This window comes from Cyprinodon tularosa, unplaced genomic scaffold (genome assembly GCF_016077235.1).
Source record: "Cyprinodon tularosa strain WSP-4 unplaced genomic scaffold, ASM1607723v1 ctg258, whole genome shotgun sequence".
Classification (NCBI taxonomy): domain Eukaryota; kingdom Metazoa; phylum Chordata; class Actinopteri; order Cyprinodontiformes; family Cyprinodontidae; genus Cyprinodon; species Cyprinodon tularosa.
The window spans coordinates 146,490-168,862 of record NW_024038957.1 but is presented as its reverse complement, the minus strand read 5'-3'; the positions used below and the strand labels follow the sequence as shown (position 1 = coordinate 168,862).

The 22,373-nt window shown below is 37.8% G+C and overlaps 1 protein-coding gene across 3 annotated transcripts in view; it reads right to left on the bottom strand.

The window, feature by feature from the left end:
* Positions 1 to 10,591: 10,591 nt before the first annotated feature.
* wnt7bb (wingless-type MMTV integration site family, member 7Bb) overlaps positions 10,592 to 22,373 on the bottom strand; it is a 54,850-nt gene continuing 43,068 nt past the window's right edge. For all 3 annotated transcript variants that reach the window (XM_038288567.1, XM_038288568.1, XM_038288566.1), the window contains exons 3-4: positions 16,543 to 16,814; positions 10,592 to 11,923 (exon numbers count right to left, since the gene is read on the bottom strand). In XM_038288567.1, coding sequence (XP_038144495.1) covers positions 11,444 to 11,923; positions 16,543 to 16,814 — 752 coding nt within the window. In that variant the 3' untranslated portion in view covers positions 10,592 to 11,443. The remainder of the gene's footprint in view (positions 11,924 to 16,542; positions 16,815 to 22,373) is intronic.

Genomic DNA, 22,373 nt, shown 5'->3' with positions numbered 1-22,373 from the left:
TGCCCCAAACGAAATACATAAAGGATGCTAAAGCTAGCACCTGAGTCTTAAAATGCCATTTTACATTTTTTTAATAAGTAACAACTATTTTTACATCCCTGTATTTTAAAATGTAATAGATTTAAATTGAATGGAACTGAGTAGTATTTAAAAAAAAAAGTGAGATTATTTAAGCATATAATTTTATCCAATAACACCCAATAAAATTACGTTTTGGTATTAGGACAAGTAGTAAAACATAGACTAAGTGATGTTATGCTAATAATGTATTCTCAAGAACACAGTATAAGATCAAAATGAATACAAAGATAGTTGTTAAAAAAATAGGTAAGATCTTGTTTTAATTAACCCAACATCCTTTTTAACTTACTTTGAAGATTAGGAATGAAGTCCTTCAAAAGTATTCAAATAATTTCAAGTACTTTTTCTCTAATATTGTGGATAACATTTGGCAGTGTGTAACTTAACAAACCCTTAGACCAAAGTTTTACAAATGGCAGCTGTGGAGTGTCAGGTTTTGCGGTCTCAGCTGTGCACTATATTGATGTTGTTTTATCAGAAAGGATCATTTAGAGCACAGAACTTGGAGCCTTTCCGAGGTTCTTTGGTTTTGACTGAGGTAATTCATTGTAATTTTATCTTTCGCTTCAGCTTATTATTTGCTACATCTGAATGATATGTGAAATTCATCTCCAGAAAAATAATAATCATGGATAGGAAAAGTGAATTGTTGAGCAATCAGCTATGAAAAAAAGCTGTATGCACTAGGGCTTGATCAATGGGTTGCCAAACGCCTTCACTGTTTCATTTGTATTTCTCTAACAATAAAATGTTTTTCTGCTTTATATCACAGAGCGTGAGGGGTCAAATTGCTAAGAAAAGTGGAGCCCAAAGGCTTTTTTTTTTTTTCCTGGGTGGAGTTTGCTCCAGAAGTCTGACTTCATGTCTTGAAAATAAAACAAGGAGAGAAAAATAACCTCAAGGTGAAGCAATGGCTTAGCCAACCACTGGACATTCAGTAGCAAAAATCACACAAATAGAAACACTTCATGCCTGAAGCAGGGGCATTCAGACAAATTGTGAGGTGAGCAGATGCTCAGAGTTTACAAATGATGCGGATGATCTGATGACATAGATTAACAACAGCTCATGAGGAAAGATCAATCCCATCATCTCAGACTTCTGATGCTTTCCTCCCTGTAGCTGTGAGGCCTGCGGGTATCACCACAGGAGTAATAACCACATTTTACAAGTACAGCTCCTTCTCCCAGTCCAATATAAACAGGTGCACATCCCCTTTTTGAGCACTATTACGTCCACCCAGACTGTTCCTTTTCTAGGTGTAGACAGTACAATAAGTACTTTCCCTCATGATCTGAGAATTTTAGGTTACTTAGGTTATTTACAGAAAGATTCTTAAAGAAGACTACCACAACAGCTTGTTAGACTTATGCATTTTAGCTACAAAATAAATATAACATAAAGATACAGCTGCTTAAAGAATATTTTTAAAAACCATTTTAAATAATTTAACTTTTATGTTGTAGCGGCTATTTATTACCTTTTGTTGAGAAAGAGCACAGAGAGTAATAGGAAGCCCTTGATGATGATCTTTTTGAATAATCCAGTTGCAGACGGATGAATAAAGTCAGGTTGTGTTAACAGACCTCAGCCTGGGGTCTCAATGATCCCCACTTTTGCCTTGTGGTCTATGATGTCACGCATGTTTTTTTTGCCTTTGAACGGCCATGTGTTCCTCACCACTAATATCAAACAGATGACGAGAAACCTCCAAGTGATGGTCTTTCACAAAGACAAGCAGTCAAAACAAAGATATAGCAACACAGAGAAACTATTCTAAGGCTGATCATGTGATAAAAGACTGCCATTTTAATTTCTGCAGGCTGCGCTGTGGTTGCACTGCATTGTGTGTTTGACCACATTATTTAAGCTTTGCGTCTGACATTGCTAGATGTAAATTGAAAAGCCAAATGAATGCCCCATCGTTCTCGATGCCATATGCCAGGAGCACAGCAGCACCTTTAAACATGTAATTTGTGTAAAGAACAGCTTTCACACCATGGAATAACAAACAACTGTAAAAGGGTCAGATCTACAATCATCAGCTATTTAGATACTAATCATGAGCTGGTTTCTGCTTTCAGTATATAGATGATCCCAGTTTAAAATACAATAAAATGTTGACTTTAATGCTATAAGCGTGTTGGTGAAAAAAATTCCTAGTAATTTTTTAAGAGGAATTTTCTGTAGTGATATGCTGCACACTGCCTATCAGCTGCCATCAAAAAGATCCTTAAAGCTGAAACTACTTTCAGTGAAATGTTATGTAAGTATATCTTTAGATTAGGATTATTTAGTGGGGGGGTCGGCTGGAAATGACTGGCAGAGACCTCGTTCAGGTATGTATGCAGCTCCCACCTCCAGGAGAGCTTTTCATAAATTCATGGGTAGGCTGGGGACATGGAAGTGCCTCTATTGTCTTTGCCTCTATTGTCGATATAGCCTTCCATAACAGTAGCAGTAAGGTCTTCAGTGCCTGTCCCGTGACAACTCCTATACCCAATAGTGGACATCAGCAGTAAGGGAAGCTATCAGGCGGAACAGGAGTCCTATCGAGCCAAGTGAGGCCAAGTGTGTCCCTGCCTTGAATGGTTGCGGAGGAAAAAACTCAGTCCGGGGAGGGGTTTTGAGATACCATGGATAAAGAATATTGATTTGCCAGTAACCCTGGCAAACTATATGGCTCCTCCAGAAGGGGAAGCAGTGCTTGACTTACAGCTTTAGTGGGAGTGGGGAGCTGCTGACCTTGACTGAGGACATTGTATGCTGGTAGAAAGAATACTTTGAGAATCACCTCAACCTGGGTGACATACCTTCTGTGGTGCAGGGTATTCTCATTATGAGTTCGTATGAAATCGTACGAAAAGTTATGCACCGTAATTTTGGACGTTTTTTTCGTCGTATGTGCATGCGCATCTTATGCACCATTTAATAACTTCGAATTTAACATACAATTAGCCCTAACCCTGACCCTAACCCTAAGGTATAAAACAGCAAGCAACGTAGTTAGAGACTTGAATAAGTGATGATTGCACTGTTTTTCCAATTTTTACGTCCGTCTTTTATTTGTCTGTCTGCCTGCGCATGCGCACTGATCTGTTTTTTTGACGAAATAGTGTGCATAACTTTTCGTGCGATTTCATACGAACTGATAATGAGAATATGTTGTGTGGCGGAAGAAGAGATGGGTGCTTGTGACTTGCTCATCACCTGTGCGAAATTCAAAGAGGTGTTCAAAATACTCCACAGTGACATGGTGAATCTCGCTCAACCCCAAAGTTCTGAGGCCCTGAGAACCTTAGGTCCCTGGATGTTGTCAGGCTGTTGTGCCTGCCAAGCCTCTTCAACATTGCGTGGTACCACAGTACCCCTAGAGTAGCAGACTGAGGACTAGAGGGTGTGTTTCAACTAGGGGGGTCAGACTTCTCAGTCTCCCCTTTAAGGCCTATGCCAGGTTTCTGGAGAAGAGTCTGATTGTCAATCCTTGGCTTCAGGAGGAGCAGTGTGGTTTACTGGTCAGTCTACATTCCAACTCTCACCTATGGTCATGAAATCTGGACCATGAGAAAAGATCCCAGATAAAAGGGGCTGATTAACTTTCTTCCCAGGGTGGCTGGGCTGTCCCTTAGAGATAGTGTGAGGAGCTTGGTCATCAGGGAGAGGCTTGGAGTAGAGCTGCTTCTCCTCCACATCAAGAGAAGTCAGCTGAGGTAGTTCAGACATCTTTTTCAGATGCCCTCTGTATTCCTCCCTTGATAGGTGTCCCAAGCATGTGTGACTTGGAGGAAGCACATGGTATGGCCTAGGACTGGCCAGGGAAGGCCTGTGCTTCCCCCAGCAGAGCTGGAGGAGGTTTCTAGAATGAGGGAAGTCTGGGAGTTTCTTCTAAGACAACTAGCCCTGGCAATCCAGGCCTGGAAAATCATAAGATGAAAAGTACTAGTACAAGAGGATTTGAATCTGACAAAAAGTTCAAAAGAAAGTAATTGACAAAATAAAACCTCTATTAATCATTGAGTTTTAATGTAAGAAATGTCTAGTGTTCACATTATCTTCCTAGCAGAAAAGCCATTGCCTTCAAACAGAAAAAAAAAATCTGAAATACATTTTTATCCATTTTTGTTTGTCTGGCTTTGCGTAACAAAACTGCAGCTTTTGGATATTTGAAATCATTTTATATTTGCTTAAAACTGGGTCCTAAATTTAAAACCTAAAGGCAACAGACATAGAATGATAATGGAGGTCAAAAAACATCTCAATGAACTCCTGCCATCAAAAAACATAAAATGTATACACAACACTCTTGCTTTTTGAGTCACATTATGTGAAACAAACTGATTTAGTTTTTCTAAACTCAGGGCATAATATGGGGGGAGCTTACAGGGTTCCGGTCCCCTGGGCTTCAGACAACTAACAAAACACATCTTACTTCTGCTCTGTTGGTCAGCTACAATGCTTTTTACACACACACCCCCAATGCACACCCACTATAAAGACGGGGGTTGAAAGTCCAGCAAATGGGCAAAGTGTTGTTGCTCTCACAGAATCATAGAAAGAGTTTAAAGGAACAACTGAAACTTAGATGGAAAAAATAAGGTGCTTTGTAGTGTCTGATTAAAAAACAGTTTACACTGATAAAAATCAAAAGAAATAGGATCTCTTAAAAAAAAATGCCAACTTTAAACTCAACTTTGACCATCCAGGAAATGGGTTCTAACGCAGTAAATAATTTTAACTATGCTCATGAATTTCCTCCAACCGCTCTCTGCACCAGTAACCAAGTTACCTCAACAGCTGCTCCTACTCACACAGTGTCCCCACTCTTTCTCTCAAAAAACACTCTCAATTAGCTTCTCTCCTAAATAACTGCTCCTTTCACTCGCAGTATCCGGCTATGCATGCATCTCCTTTCATAGGGCCATCCCATCCATCTAGGAAACACCCCCACAAAAGACTTGAAACTTCTCTCTGTTTGTCCGTAAACAAGAGGCACACTGAGCCACTTCCCATTCACATTGGATCTTTTGCATGAAAGTCTTCTTACTTTGCCAGACTAGCTCTGGCCAATCAGTACACACAAGGATCACATGCTGAATAGGTCATCCTTTTGTTAATGATGAAAAAACTCTGTTATTTATTAATTAGCATGTCTTCATCTTTAAATCTACATCTATATTTTGCGCCTTTTAACGATTCATGTTAGATACCTCAATTTAATAACTGCTTGTTGAAACCAGATACAGTGGGGCAAAAAAGTATTTAGTCAGCCACCAATAGTGCAAGTTCTCCCACTTAAAAAGATGAGAGAGGCCGGTAATTTTCCTCATAGATATACCTCAACTATGAGAGACAAAATGAGAAAAAAGAATCCAGAAAATCACATTGTCTGATTTTTAAAGAATTTATTTGCAAAATATGGTGGAAAATAAGTATTTGGTCAATAACAAAAGTTCATCTCAATACTTTGTTATATACCCTTTGTTGGCAATGATGGAGATCAAACGTTTTCTGTAAGTCTTCACAAGGTTTTCATACACTGTTGCTGGTATTTTGGCCCATTCCTCCATGCAGATCTCCTCTAGAGCAGTGATGTTCTGGGGCTGTCGCTGGGCAACACGGACTTTCAACTCCCTCCAAAGATTTTCTATGGGGTTGAGATCTGGAGACTGGCTAGGCCACTCCAGGACCTTGAAATGCTTCTTATGAGGCCACTCCTTCGTTACCCGGGCGGTGTGTTTGGGATCATTGTCATGCTGAAAGACCCAGCCATGTTTCATCTTCAATGCCCTTGATGATGGAAGGAGGTTTTCACTCAAAATTTGACGATACATGGCCCCATTCATTCTTTCCTTCACACGGATCAGTCGTCCTGGTCCCTTAGCAGAAAAACAGCCCCAAAGCATGATGTTTCCACCCCCATGCTTCACTGTAGGTATGGTGTTCTTTGGATGCAACTCAGCATTCTCTCTCCTCCAAACACGACGACTTGAGTTTTTACCAAAAAGTTATATTTTGGTTTCATCTGACCATATGATATTCTCCCAGTCATCGTCTGGATCATCCAAATGCTCTCTAGCAAACTTGAGACGGGCCTTGACATGTACTGGCTTAAGCAGGGGGACACGTCTGGCACTGCAGGATTTGAGTCCCTGGCGGCGTAGTGTGTTACTGATGGTAGCCTTTGTTACTTTGGTCCCAGCTCTCTGCAGGTCATTCACTAGGTCCCCCCGTGTGGTTCTGGGATTTTTACTCACCGTTCTTGTGATCATTTTGACCCCACGGGGTGAGATCTTGCGTGGAGCCCCAGATCGAGGAAGATTATCAGTGGTCTTGTATGTTTTCCATTTTCTAATAATTGATCCCACAGTTGATTTCTTCACACCAAGCTGTTTACCTATTGCAGATTCAGACTTCCCAGCCTGGTGCAGGTCTATAATTTCGTTTCGGGTGTCCTTTGACAGCTCTCTAGTTTTGGCCATGGTGGAGTTTGGAGTGTGACTGTTTGAGGTTGTGGACAGGTGTCTTTTATACTGATAACGGGTTCAAACAGGTGCCATTAATGAAGGTAACGAGTGGAGGACAGAGGAGCCTCTTACAGAAGAAGTTACAGGTCTGTGACAGCCAGAAATCTTGCTTGTTTGTAACTGACCAAATACTTATTTTCCACCATATTTTGCAAATAAATTCTTTAAAAATCAGACAGTGTGATTTTCTGGATTTTTTTTTTCTCATTTTGTCTCTAATAGTTGAGGTATATCTATGATGAAAATTACCGGCCTCTCTCATCTTTTTGAGTGGGAGAACTTGCACTATTGGTGGCTGACTAAATACTTTTTTGCCCCACTGTATATTTAAAAAACACACTTTTTTCACAGTATGTTTTTACAAGTTTAAAATTGCCAAAAACAAATTACCAGAGTAAATAACATATTTTTTCTATTTTCATAGCTTTAAAATAAGTTTTTTTTTAAAGTTTAAAATGTTGTAGCTTTAAAAGTTAATGAAAAGCATTTTAGCTGAATTAAAGGTCGCTAAGTACTCCATTAGAGAGGACAACTTTGTTGTTGCTCCTGCAGCACTGGAGACAAAATATAAATATATTCTGGCCTCTCCGTCGACGCGAGAACAATTGTGCAATTGGTCAGGATTTAGATGAGCTTAGCTGAGAATGAAGATGTGGAGATGATTTTTCTTTCTTTTTTTTTCCTCTATTGCAGATGTGTACAATCAACTGTTTTGTATTGCATAGTTTTCAAGATAAGTTAGCTGGAGCAGTAAGAAATATGAAAGTTTGTATGATATATCTCTTTAACTCTTGCAATAAGAAATTATCTTTCTAGTGCAGCATTTGACACAAACTTTTAACACTCCTAAGAACTAATTTATCTGCACATCTCAGACACCCTGTTTACTTGCCTAACATGATAGAACAGAAAAGAAAAGAAAAACAGGCAGTATATCAGGAACAGACTTGTTAACCTCCAAAAGTCTGGTCCATTCTTGGATTAAATTTCCAGAAGCCTGAAGGTACCACATTTTCTGTTCATTCATATGCAAATATAAACAGCCACTATACTTTTTAGGAAGAAAATGGGTTGGCCATCCATGTTTTGGTTTAAACCAGTGGAACAAGATCAAAAATCATTGTGAAGATACTGATGGAAGCTGGTGAGAGAATCATTATTTCCCAACACACTTTTAAAGGCTCCTCAGCGAAGAGGTCATTTCTCCAAAAGCAATATTAAAAGCTTTATTTTTCATATCTGCTAAATCCCTGTTTCACTTTTGACACATGCCATGTGTACATATGAAGCTACTGTCTTGATATCGGACAAAATTAAACTGTAAATGTTTGACCATGATGTGCATAACTGATGTAAAAATGATGATATTGAAGGAACAGCAGAACACATTTTCCAAAAAAAAAAAATAAAATAAAATAAAGCTTGGAAACAATTATAATTTCTTAATATACCTAACTGTCTACAAGGATACTGCCAATTAGTGACATGTTGCTCACAGGACCATAACAATCAGTGTTGTTTAAGGGATCATCGCAAAGCCATAGACATTTTAGTAGAGCTAAAATATGTTTGTTTTTTGTTAGAAAAGAGGCCTAAACATCTTGTTTTTCCATATATTAAACATCCATCCATCTTCTATTGCTCTTCTGTCACAGAAGTTCATTGCCTATCTCCTGTAGTCTATGGGAAAAGTTAGGGTACACCCTGAAGTGACCTAAAACAGGAAAAAATCTAAATTGATGTGAGATGTAAAAAAGAAAATAAAATGTATGTATTTTCTATATATTCTAACAGGACTTCAACTGTAGATGTTTTTTTTTTATTCCTACATATTAATTTCTAATTACAATTTCAACACTGCAAAAAAATCTAAATCTAGATAAGTAATTTTTTTCTTAAAATAAGTACATTTGTTCTTGAATTGAGGAGGTAAAAGAGACATTTTGCCAATGGAACAAGACAATTTACACTTAAAATAAGAAAACACAATTGCATTGTCTTATTTCAAGTGCATTTTATCTAATGATCTTATTTCAAGAGTAAAATTACTCATTCCATTGGCAAACTATCTCATTTACCTACTCAAATTAAGGGTGAATATACTTAATTTAAGACATTTTTACTTATTTCTAGATCGTTTTTGCAGTGAAATAATCACAGGAATTTTCTGCAGTTCTTTTCTTTGCATCAGTTTCCTGCACATTTTTTGTCAATTTGTTCATACTATCTCTGCTTGTTGTTCATCGTTATTGTGATTTTGCTCAAATTTCATAGAGGTGAAGACATTTCTACACAAGCAGAGAAAAAGGAAAGGAATTTTTCTTCCATGCACACCACAATCAGGACATTGTACTGCAGCGTATTATCAACAAATGGTGTGTACAACATAGATTGCAGCCAGCTTGATTTTAGTGGGTTCAATTTTTAATGATTTATGCTTCTCTAATTTGTCTGTCAGTTATGAGAGTTTGTGTAGATCTATGTGTGTGTGTGTGTGTGCAAATAATAGCTTAGAAGCTTACAGGAACAGTCTAGAGTGGCAACTAAACACCAAAGAGAAATTGTCTTGTACGAACATGCAAAAGCAATAAATGAAGAATGTGGAGTTCTCACTCTGAAAGGGTTCAAGAATAAGCATGTGTATGTTTTATAATTTAGTTCACCAATAAAATCAAAGCAACATAAGTTTTTTTTTTTATATCAAGTATTTTTTTTTTCTTCAAAAGCATGATTTGTTTTCAGGATGCAGATATTAGTTGACTTCATTCCAAATATATGTTAGTAAATTAAACTGTGGTTGAATATCCCCCAATATATTGAACTGATCCTGCATAGTTTAACATCAGTATCTTAATCTCTGATGTGTGATTATTTATAAAACATATTTTAATTAATAATATAGTAAATGCTGAATGTGATTTGAGTAGATCTAACATCCGAAATATACTGCATTGCTGACATGATTTGACATGTTTTGGTATTACTTTCTACATATATTACAACAATAATAATTTTAAAAACAAAAACCTCCACGAATTACAGTAAATGTTAACAAATATGTTTTATAGCTAAACAAATCTTAAAATATAGTTTCTCAGAAATGTTGCTCTGTTTTTTTCAGTAACTATGCTCCTCTTTTGCTTGGATTTCTGCATCAATGCAGCCTGGAACAGGATCATACTAAGGTTTAGCTGGAATGAAAAGGAAGTCCCGATTGCGAAAAATTCCCTTTCATTTGAGGTTCTTTTGTCTACATGATTAACAGTCTAGTCTTTTTTCCCCTTTAGCACAGCTTAAAGCCTTTTAAAATAATCATTAGATAATATAATTTAAGGAGTGTACCAGTTTAACCCATGTTAATGTAATGGGAAATGTGCTTTTTTTCTTTTACATTGATTCCATGTATTGGTTTCCTTAAGAACCTTACAATGGCTGTATAAATATTCAACATATTCTCATTATCAGTTCGTATGAAATCGTACGAAAAGTTATGCACAGTATTTAGTATGTTTTTGATGTTTTTCCTCGAAAAAACACATCACTGCGCAGGCAGACAGACGAAAAAAGCAGATCCGCAGACTGACATAAAACTGGGAAAAACAGTGCAATAATTACTTCTTCATGTCTCTCACTACGTTGCTTGCTGTTTTGTATCTTAGGGTTAATTGTATGTTAAATTCTATGTTATTGAATGGTGTGTAAGATGCGAATGCGCAAGGATATCTTGTCTCAGGGCAAGATGTAAAAATACGACGGAAAAAAAGTCAAAAACGTACGAAATTACGGTGAATAACTTTTCGTACGATTTCATACGAGAATACACTGAAATATTTTTAATCAGTTTTTGGGTCAGTTTTGTTTTATTACTTTGTTTCCTAAATAAAAAATTTCAGATGTCACCTTAGGAAAAAATTAAACATCAAACTATCAAATCTGCAATGATGTATTTTGCTGTCAACACAACTGTAGCAATGAAAACGTTGCTCTTTTTTTACTAAAAGATTGTGTGGTGTTTCAGAAATACTGTGGTAATTTAATAATTTCTTAGAAGTATTTTTCATTGCATTTAGTACAAAAAAAAGACATCTCTACCCATTAGTGCTTTGTTTTACGATACTATAACATAAATAGACCATTTATTTTCAGTGTTCAGAACAGACAGTTCCAGTGTTACTGGAAAACTAACATCCTCCACCATATTCCAGTTGGCAGCAAAGGGTTTAACAGGGTTCTCCACTCAAACTTTGGTGCAACCCATGGCACCACATTTACAAAATGTTCTTCATTTCTCGGCCTCTAACACCGGCCCCAGACAATCTAGAGGGTGTGAGTCAAGATTCAATTAATTTAGCGGAAACACAACAACATCTAGAAACTTTGTTTTTATGAGGTCCTTAAACTTTAAAAGATCTTTTCCAGTCAATTCAAATCAGCTGTGGCAAGCTGCGGTTTTCTTTAATGTTCATGCTTCTCTGAGTTCCTCTCCTTGCAATGCTTTCAAATATGGACGCACATATTTCCTAGACTGCAAAGCACAGTTTCCTGTAAGAGCCTTTGTCCTTATGGGTAGTCCCAACATCAGTACATGAGCACAATCTCTATCTGACCGTAAAGTTCTGGGATATTACCTACTGATATTTAGCAATTACTTATTTAAAAGTAATTAGATAGATTCTGCTGTGCAAAACGATGCCAAGGAGAGCTGATAGAGGAAATTCCATTGTTTTAGTCGTACAGTCTCTCACGGCTTACAGAAGTGCGGTCACATCGCTCGGTTGGATCTTTAATCAACAATTTCCTTGGTATTTCACCTGCAGATGAAGACATTCCTTGCAGCCTTATTTGCAGGTAAAAACTTCCGTCCTCTCACTGCACGTGTTGCATTTCACGAAGCAGCACCATTGAAACTTACAGTTACACTGCCACACTTTGGTGTACTGGTGCGTGTTGTAGCCACGACCGCAGCACATGAGGTCACAGCCATCTGTGTGTGGCGATGTGCGGTTGCATAAGCGTCCCTGGGTGCCCACGCTCCCCGTGGCTGCGTCCTCCTCGCAGTAGTTTGGTGACCTCTCAATGTAAACAAGGTCTGTCTCCATAGGCTTGCGATAGCCCTGAGTCTGCTTTACTTTGAGGTGGGTGGGCTGGCGAAGCCGGCTAGCCCGAACAACCTCCACATGCACAGCTTCATTGTACTTTTCCTTGAGTACGTAGCCAATCTCTCTGAATTTTGGGAGCGTCGTCCAGCATGTTTTGGTGGTGCAGGACCCAGAGACGCCATGACACTTGCACTCCAGCTTCATCCTTTCTTCCAGGACCTGCAGATGAGAGGAAAGATCAAGCAGCTATAACTAGAGCAGAGAAACATGCCCTCAAGCTTCGACTTGTTTTGAGATTCTTTTATTAGATTCTATCTGGAACTTATTACAGACAATAAAGCACAAGAAGCAACCTAGATCATTTATGAGCAAACACAACGGAGGAATAAACAGACTAATTGGAGAGGCTAATAGAGAGTTAACTATTTAACATAGACATCCAATCAGCAAACAATTAAATCAATAAATCAACTAGTTAACTATACAAATAATTAATAAACTCACAAATAAAGAATTTATAAAATCAGTTAAAAAAATGTATCAATGCATCAATGACCCAACCAATGGATCCCCGCTTGTTGTTTAGTGACTATCATTCTTAAGTAGCTAAAGACTTAGCAATTTAGTTAAAACAAGCTGTTTACAGTTACCAACATAACATATATGACAACAATATTTCTAATATTGTTCTCAAGGGGAAAAATCTTGGCCTTAAATTACAGGAATGTTTACAGTGGGAACTGGAACTGAAATATAACGTTTCTCTACAAACCCCAAAGTGAAGGGCTTAATGCAAAAACTGAACAATAAAATGCATTTGATGTCCATGCCGATGTTCCCAGCAAGTGCTGATAGCACTGATCACTTGCAGCCACAGGCACTTTATCAGATGCTGTCAGTCTGGGTGACTGCTGATCTAGGGAACAACCCCAAACATTTCCTAATGCTCCTCTCTGCATGTATCAGCCTGTCCTGAAAGAAGATAAAATGTACATACTAGTAATGTCCTATCCTGTAATTTTCTCTATCTTCTCTAAACCACATCAAAGAGGAAAATGAGCCATCAGTCAACATGTAAAAAGTTAATCAAGATGATTGTTTCAGGAAAGGTGTTGCACATGCAAATCAAAACAGAATCAGTTCAACTAGGTTTAAACTGGAAGAGAAGCCTTATGTGATGCCTTGAATCATAAAATAAATTAGTAAACTATGCTATGTAACCAATTATCAAAGACGGGATGCTTTTTTTGTTTTGATTTCTTGTTAAAATCTAACAACCATACTGTATATTGCACCCCTTTTCACATCTTTTACCATCTACCCGTTTACCAAATATGTGGAAAAGTCCACTTGCTTCTGAGGATGTGGCAACTGTTGCAGTCTGTCACTTCAAACTTAAAGATAATCACAAAATATACTGCGCTTTCATTATCCAGACAACTTTTAAACAAATGGATCCTATTAACACTTCTATAATAGTCTGACATGAGGCCTATAACCTAATTAAGAACCTCAACTTGTCTGGACCAAGAATTTGATTTCTTGTATAATGTGTTGGTTGGTTGTGCAGCTTTTTCCTGGAACTCAGCCTTTCCAGAGGCACAAGTCATCCCTTCTATCCAACACTTATGAACATACACAAGTGACGTTCAGTATCTTTGTCAGTCTTGTCTGTGCACCAATGTGGTCACAGTTTCCCAGTTTAAAGACGTTTGATTGAAAAAACATGAGTTCCTTAGGCTACATAAAAGCCAGGGTCAGCTGTCAGATTTGCCGCGGATGTTGATTCAGAGTGAGGATTTCCAAAAATGCGCCGCGCAAAACCCACAAGGAATGCTTGGCATAGGGAGCCTGACAGATGCATGGAAACATTTACTTAAACTACGTTGATCAAAGCCTCCGATCTGTTACTGATTAGTTCGGCATGACCAGAGTCCCATCTCAAGATTGCTTGTCAAACACCCCCACCAACCCACCCAATGCTGCAAAATTTAAGGCTGTGTGGTGTTTAACTGGGTGTTCTTTTACATTTAGTTTGGTCACTAAATATAATCTTGTAATTATAGTCTTCTATTCTAATGACGGCCCATAATAGTGTTTGGAAAAAGAAAAAAAAAACTCATCCAGTCTTCACCACAGTTTCTTCCCTCATCAGAATCAGGATTTTTTTTTCTTTTTTTTTGTTATGGGCAATAAATGCATTAGTCAAGAAAGACAAATTTTCTGGCTTTTGATGCCTCAAGTGAGGCAGAAATTGCCTTTTATATCATTAATGGAATATGCTTTTTAAGTGCAATTCACTTTAAGCTGGTGTGGCACAAAAACATATCATTAGGAAACCATCTATACAATCCAAAATAACCAATTTTAATAAAACTGTCAGTAACTCAATGAATTAAGTTGATTGTGCTTAGAAAGACAACTTCATCAGTCTGTCGGTTTGAATAGACTTCTTTTTGTTTAGTGCTTTGGGAAGGCATGTGTTATGAATTGATGCTATACAAATAAACTGTAAAGTGAACATATTTGAATATTCATTAGTCAGAAATGTGAAATTGTCAGAGACATTTACATGTCATAGGTTATGGGAATGTGAGAGAATATGTTAATCTACAGTTAGGCCTTGACCAGTTTACTGTATCAACCACAGTCTTTTTTTTTTTTAAGTCATTAAACCAACCAGATTTTCCATCGCAATGCCCTTTGCAGTGGGATTCAAGGACATTTGCAATTTTTATTCCCAGCATAATGTAGATATTAACTATCACCATTGCTGTAACTGATAGTTTCAGAGTAAAACCTGAATGAGTAGCATGGTGTCAGGCTCCAATAAGAAACATCTTCCATTTACTAACAACAAAAGTTTAAAAAATGCCCAGAAATGTTGGAAATATTGTTTCCAGGCTCGGTTTCCGAGGCCCAGTGTGAACCTAGAAACAGCGCCAACGCGGACTGCCCATCGAGCCAGCTCTGACCCTGATCAGTCTGCTCTGCTAACACCACCATTGTCAGCTTGCTTTCACACCCTGAATAGATGCAGTCAAATGGGAGTGACATGTTTTGGTATTGTGCAGACAACTGCAATAATATCCACTTCCTGACTTTTCACACTACATAATTCAATGAACAGAACTGGAAAGCTGGAAAGGCAGCCCTCTATCTGTCAAATACAGAGCAGTTTATATATATATTTCCCTAAGATTGAATAAAAACAAAGCTATTCATCATTATTTCACTTAGTTTTTTTTTTCTTTTTACCTTAATGGCTCTTCATATAAACTGACCAAATAATAATTATCCTCAAAGGTGGAATGACAAGCTAAAATTTTCCCCATTCATCAAAAAGTGTTCATACCCTTTAAGTATTATTGCATTTTTAAGCTATATTAGGATATGAATAAGAATAATAATCCTTATTAGCATACATTACAAATAAAGATTACCTCAGGTTTGTTAAGGCTGGAGGAAAGAGGTAAGAATTGAAAGACACTCATAATTTATAGAGACTCTACAGTTACTAGGACAAAGTTCAAAATATTTTGGAGGAATTTAATGTAAGATAAGCCCAGGCAAAGCAATGCCTAATTATGTAAAGCCCCTTTTTAGGGATGCACGATAATGGGATATAACCGATATCGATACCGATGTTAAAGCTGGACAAAAATAAGTAGTCATTGAAAATTGCAGTTTTGTTATCCATTTCTGACACTTTGAAAAATAAGATACTCAAATATATTTTCATATGCTGATATCAAATAGATTTTTAAAAACGCGGTATCGATCTATTTTACTTTCAAAATCTCGTGAAATTTCATTGTTCTGTTACAAACTCTCATGATATTTTGCAAATTCTTGGGAGATTTTGTTAGTAAAATAGATCGATACCGCGTCAATATATCAACATATAAAAATATGGCAAAATTTCGTGAATTTTCGGGGGATTTCGTAGCATAACGATGACATATAGCAATATTTCATTAGTAAAAGAGATTGATATGGTGTTTTTAAATGGCAATATATCAGCATATGAAGATATTGTGATAGAAACTCAGAAGCTGATCAAATATCGGGTTAAATATCGGTGGGGTGGCCGATGTCCGATATTCAGTTTTAAGGCCGATACCGATAGGGGGCCAATTATATCGTGCATCCCTACCCCGTTTATTTGTATTTTGCTCATAGTAACTGGAGGAGATGCAAAGGTGGGGTAATTTTTTTGCAAGGATAACTATTAATGATGCCCTCAACAAGCTGGGCCTTCTTGAAAGAGAACAATAAAATGTTCCTTCCTGTTTTTGAGGAAGGAAACTACAACTTGAAGTCCTTTTCATGAAGTGTGTTGAATATGGTTTCTTTAGCAGGAACTATGAGGCACGTTAGAGTCGATAAGGTAAAAATAAAGCTTTTAAAGGCTGCTAAAAATGTATAATGTTTTAGTTTATATTCATACGGGAATGGCCCAGTCAACCTCCAAAGTCCAGTATTCAGAGTCTTTAGCAGTGATCCATGTACACAAAAGCTAAACAAAGAGGATTTTGGAGAAATTTCAACATCTTCTACTAACTATATTTTATTTCATTGGATGATTTTTTTTCTTTTATTGGATGATTTTTTTTTTCTTTTAAAACTTCCTATCCAATTTTGTTCAAAATTCTGTTGTTTTATTTCTGAGTGTGCTGGTAAATCCAAAAACAATACATAACATTTTTTTTTATGTTACACGACAACTAATGCAGATATCTCTGCACTAGCTGTACTCACTCATGCACTCCCTCATGATACAATCTGACCGAATTCACTTTCGAAATGTAAGCCTATCTCCTCCACAAACTATTTACCTTTCTGCCCGCCTCGTTGTTATGCAAATTCATCAGGCGACGGGGCGTCTTTTTAATCTCACGGGCATCCACAAAGCGCCGTGAGAACTCGATGCCATACTTGATGTCAGCCGAGCAGCCTCCCCACTTCCAGCCCTCCTCCTGATTGTAGTAGCCCTGCTTCTCCCGGTCACAGCCGCACTGGCTCAGGTTGCCCTGGCTGCAGGCGGCTGTGATTGCATGGGCCACCCCTGCTGCTGTGATGGCATAGGTGAAAGCTGCTTCCCGACTGCCTAAAGGAAAGAGAGTGGATTGATTAGGAATAATTTTAAAAGGAGCATTTTAAATATGGTGAGTACAAAGTCCTGATAAATCCCTTTAGACACAAAATCTATTATTTTAAGTATTTAGGATATTGTAAATAGAATTCTAAATCTACAACATCATTTTAATAAATCCACATTTTTCCGTTTCTGCCCTGAGCAACTTACTGCACCTTGGTACAAATGTGGTTATATGCCTGACCACAGAGTCCTTGAGCCCAGCCTGCAAGAGTGCTGCGTCAGAATTCCAGACTGGGGAGAGCTTTTTTAGGTGCTGTCCAAAGTGCTGAATTCTTCTGTAGGAGCAGCTGCCCACACTGTTCACAGCTGGGGTCTCCATGTCCCACGTATCAATCACGCACACCTCCATTACCAGAAAGAAATCACAGTGCCATGTCCAAGGGGAATGTGACAAGGTGTTCATAGAACTATAATAGCAGCTAAACCAACATGGGTGGTATTAATGCTCTTTTTAGGGTAGTGTGACAGTCAGACTAATAGTTTGGAGCTTTGGCCTTCAAACAATCCTTTTTTTAAATGTGCCTAGTCTTTACATTAGAAATTATTCTGCAGAAGTAACACATTTTATTCAAATATGTTTCAGGTCTGGATAAATATGGAAGCAATTAAACATTGTATGACAATATTTTTTAAAGCACTTTCCAATCTTAGTATTTTCTTAGTTTCAAAGCTATATCCATCCATCCATCCATCCATCCATCCATCCATCCATCCATCCATCCATCCATCCATCCATCCATCCATCCATCCATCCATCCATCCATCCATCCATCCATCCATCCATCCATCCATCCATCCATCCATCCATCCATCCATCCTAACTTATGCTCTACCTATGTTCTATTTTCTATACAGATCACACTGATCTTTTCCACATTCTTTTTTTTCTATACAGATAAACAAAACCGACCCATTTTAAGAAGCAGTTTTAAACAACCCTTACTTAAGCTGTTTAAAAGTAGAATTCTGGCATGAAAGCCAAAAATATTTCTCAGTCAGACTGTATATTAAATCATTTATTAATTTAAATGAAAAGAAAAGGGTAAAATTCTCATTCTCATCTTGTTGTTATATCACTTAACATATCTCTGGGATCTTCAATGAAGAATTGAGCATCAAATAAGTTAAATCCTAAAGCTGAGATATCAGTTTTGTCTGTAGCAAGCTCAAACATACCATTTTTTTTTTCAGTTAAAGTTTAAAAATGTATCAGCTACACCAGTTGGACTGGCATGGGATGGCAGTAACAATATATCCTGTCATGCTAAGTTTCAAACAGATAAGCAGCAAGCAGAAGAAACTGGACTTTAGTGACCTTTGAATATCATAAGAGAATGAACCAAAAAGAGGAAATATCTATGAACTCCAGATGTGTGAATAAATTACAGCTTACTAATGTCTGAAAATTGAGGAGATGGACAGACCTGTTCAGGATTATGGAAGGGTAGAAGTAGCTCAATCAGCCACTCATTGCAACCAATTCATTAGGAAAACTATTTTGACTGCAAACCTGGAAGCAGATGAGCTGCAGAGGGAAAATAACGCCCCTTCTGTCAGCTGAGCTAAAGTAGTTGAGGCTTCAGTTTGCAGATTAGATGCCTCCTAACTCTAGAAATACTTAATGGGAAAGAAAAAAAAATTATCACAGCCTGATCAAAGTTGTCAGTATCATATTTTTTTTAGAAATTATTTTGCCTTTTCTACTATATTTTATGAGACCTGAATAAAAAACTAATTCATTTTTATGTACTGCTAATTATAGTTTATGATACCATTTGCAGCTGTTTTATGGGTGATTTCCCCCACAGATGGGGTTTTTACACCTCTAATTCAAGTCTCAGGGGTGTTTTCTGAACTCTCCAACATTTTCACCCAAAGCTGCTGTTAATTTCCTGTCCTGGGGTTGGCACTGTGCAGTTAATACCGTGGCCACAGGTTTGCCCAGAGGGGACTGACTCACAACCACTTTCTTTTTTGGTTAGCAAGAGAGCTGTGCCCCACCAGCTTGTGGTAACATTCCAATGCCCCTACCTCTCTGTCCCACACACATATGTAATGTACATGTTTTCACCGCAAAGTGGCTGGCTCTGTCATAAAAATACACTACACACTCACACTGTCCTCCACCCTGACGCACACTGACTGCTAAACGGCATTGTGCACATAGATGGACAAACAGAGCAACACCGTAATGTTTAAAACAGGACAAAAGGTAGTTTCCAGAGAAAGGGTGTTTCCCCAAGCGTTACAGAACATTTCTAAGCCCGTTGACCTCTGCTGTTTAGGGGGAAACGCATGATGATGCGCTTGTACAGGTCCCTACTCCCTTGTGGTTCTGGAGTCAAAAAAACATCCTGGTCAAAAAAGTAATTTAGTGGAATATGGCTTTAGGTAATGGGTTAATTTGGGAAATTCATCAACGCGGACATTAGAAATGATATTAATCAGTCATTTGAATAAATTCTTCTGCATTTGCAAAAATAGTTTCATTTGTCTGTTTGTAACAATAAAACCTATTGACCCACTGGCCGGAACTTCATTAAATGCAGCCATTAAAGCAATGAAAATCCCTAAAGAGTCTAGCCCCAAAAGTCCTGACAGTCCTCCAGGAGGAACCACCCTGGGATAGCCTCACTAGCTGCCAGTGGAAAATTGGACTGACTGAGAAACCTCAGTAAATCTGGAAACATCCAGGAGAGAAGAATGGGGGCCAGATGTCTAATGGAGTTTAGTGGCAAGTGTCTGCTCTGGTAGCCAAGAAAGGAGGCAAGCAGATCAGCAATACTTTCCTCAAAATGGGTATGGGAGGCTATAAACAACCAGATCTCCTGTTATATTCCTCCATGTCAGTAGCAAAGAAACACAGTTGGTATATATATATATATATATATATATATATATATATATATATATATATATATATATATATATATATACACAGTATATATATGAATGTAGCGGCTGATGGCTAAAATGGCAATCTGTGTTTAGAGATGGAGGGAAGCATTCAATATGACACAGCACAAGAGATTTATAACCAACAATACTATGTAGGCAGCATAAACTAGACGATGTTAACACAGCCGCTGACCTCAACAGGCCTTGGTTTGTCCGCTGATCACAGACCAGGCATACGCTGTGCTGCTGACAGGAGAGGAAAAGGGAAAAGATATACTGCTTGGACTTGGACAATTGGTCGGCTGGGGGAAGCAAACAAAACATAGTGTTTTTGTGTTTGTATGGGAGTAAAAGGAAACCTTACACACTGATCTTTTCCACATTCTTTTACGTAACAACAATTACCTTCCATGTATTACACTGGCATGTTTTGTGCTAGACCACAGCAAAATATCATATCATCATAAAAATGTAATGGAGATGCTTCAGACTTAGATTTAGAAATTTTGTTTTGTACAGCTCTCATGAAATTTCCATTTCTTAAAGTGTAGCAGTCATGAAATGTAAACAGTGTGGGAGAAAAAATGGTGTAAACAAAACACATTGATATGGAAGTTCAGAGCATTCAATATTTATGGTGCAATTATGAACTGTCTTGGTTTGGTATTGTCAGTTTGATGCAGTCTGTGACGTGATTTAGTTTTTTTCAACAGTTCAGCTGCCTGATGGCGGTGGGGAAGAAGTTGTTTCCGAATCTGCTAGACCTACATCAGATGATTCAAAGCCTCTTCCCAGAGGGCAGCAGGGAGAACAGTCCATTGTGGGGATGTGAGGGGTCATCGACAGTGTTATGGGCTTGAGACACACAGTGCAGGAATGAAATGTCTTTTATGGAGGGATGAGGAGCCCCGATGATACTCTCTGCTGTTCTCACCACTTTTCTCACCTTCTTCATCGTTTTTTTCCAAACAAAAATCGCAAACTTGTGGTAACATTAATATTTAGTTTAATCCATCTTCCTATCCCTGAAAAAAGGCATGGCAACAACATAAAGCTGCCATCATCATATTTCAAACAGAGCATAATGCTTTCAGAGTAATGTGCAATGGTAGTTTTCTGGCTGCAGTTGCTATGTCCTCTACATCAGCGGTCCCCAACCACCGGTCCATCGGTCATTTGGGACCGGGCCGCACAGAAAAAAAAAAAAATATATATATATTTATATATAATTTATCGACGATCAGAGTCTGAGTGATGTTTTATTTTGAAAAATATTCTAAAAAATGGGGTATTCTCCCAATTACCTGAATTAACCTGTGCCTCTTGACACAGGTTTTTATGCTGTTTGTATTTGATTTTATGCCAGTCGTATCATTTTATTTGATCCTATTTACCCCCCACACTTTAAATGCCGGTCTGTGAAAACATTGTTTGACATATAACCGGTCCGTGAAGCAAAAAAGGTTGGGGACCGCTGCTCTACATATCTGAGACTTCGCATAATTTCATATCAAACCGAAAAGTCTGTTTATATTGGAAAATACATAGGCATCCCCCACAAAATTATAAAATTATTCTAAAAGTTTTTATACATTTAAAGTAAAACAATAGTCAGAAATTGTTTATAGCTTCTCTTTATTTTAATCTGTAATCTATTCCAAAGATTCTGAGATTTAAATGGAATCTTTAGCTGAACAAATCAGAAGAAACCTGCTGATTAATAGTGTTCTTTGAAAATAAATCACTTTAAATCTAAACCAGGAATGGAAATATGTCTGAGCATAATTGCACCATAAATTGCCAATCAAATACATTCAACTTTGTTGTTTTAATGGGACAAACATAAGTTTGTCCCATTAAAACATACTGCTTTAGTGAGGCACAGTAAAGTTACTACATATTATTATAGAAATGAACATTCTTTATGGCCACACATTTGCATTGATCAAACAATTTCACTTTGATAACCACTTGCACTAACAGAACATTATTAAGCTACTAATTTGGCTTTGCTAGAACAGATCCAATGCAATCAGACCCAAGTACCATTTTGTTTCATTAATGGGAAACTTAAGCAATTAAAGGGATAGTACACCCAAAACATGATTAGCCTTCATTTTCTACTTACCCCCATGCTGAACAACACTCTGGAGTACTTTTTTGATATCTCAAATGCATCTGGAGATCTGGGAGGCTTCTTGCTGTCTGCTGACATTCAAATAATGGAGGTCTATTGTGCCCGAGGCAGAAAGGTCCATAAAAGTCCACAAAAACGTTTCAATATTCCTCCATACTGCTCGTCCAATGTATTCCAAGTGTCCTGAGTGGGTAGCATCCAGAATTTACTCGAAACAAAGTCATTTAGAATGTTTTTAGAGCATAAACAGTAGTATATAGGATTTCCTGAAAGCGCGCACATGCGCGTTCACGACGCTATGGAAGCCGGCAGACCAAACCAGATGAAAGTGCGCATTCAGCTCGGCAAAGAACTCATGCTCTTCCTCAACACTGAAGCCCTCAGACATTTTTCTTTTGTTGTTTCTTTCTTTGCACAGGTAAACAGCACATTTCTTCTTCTACGCTTGCATTATTGGCAGAGCAGACGCTGAA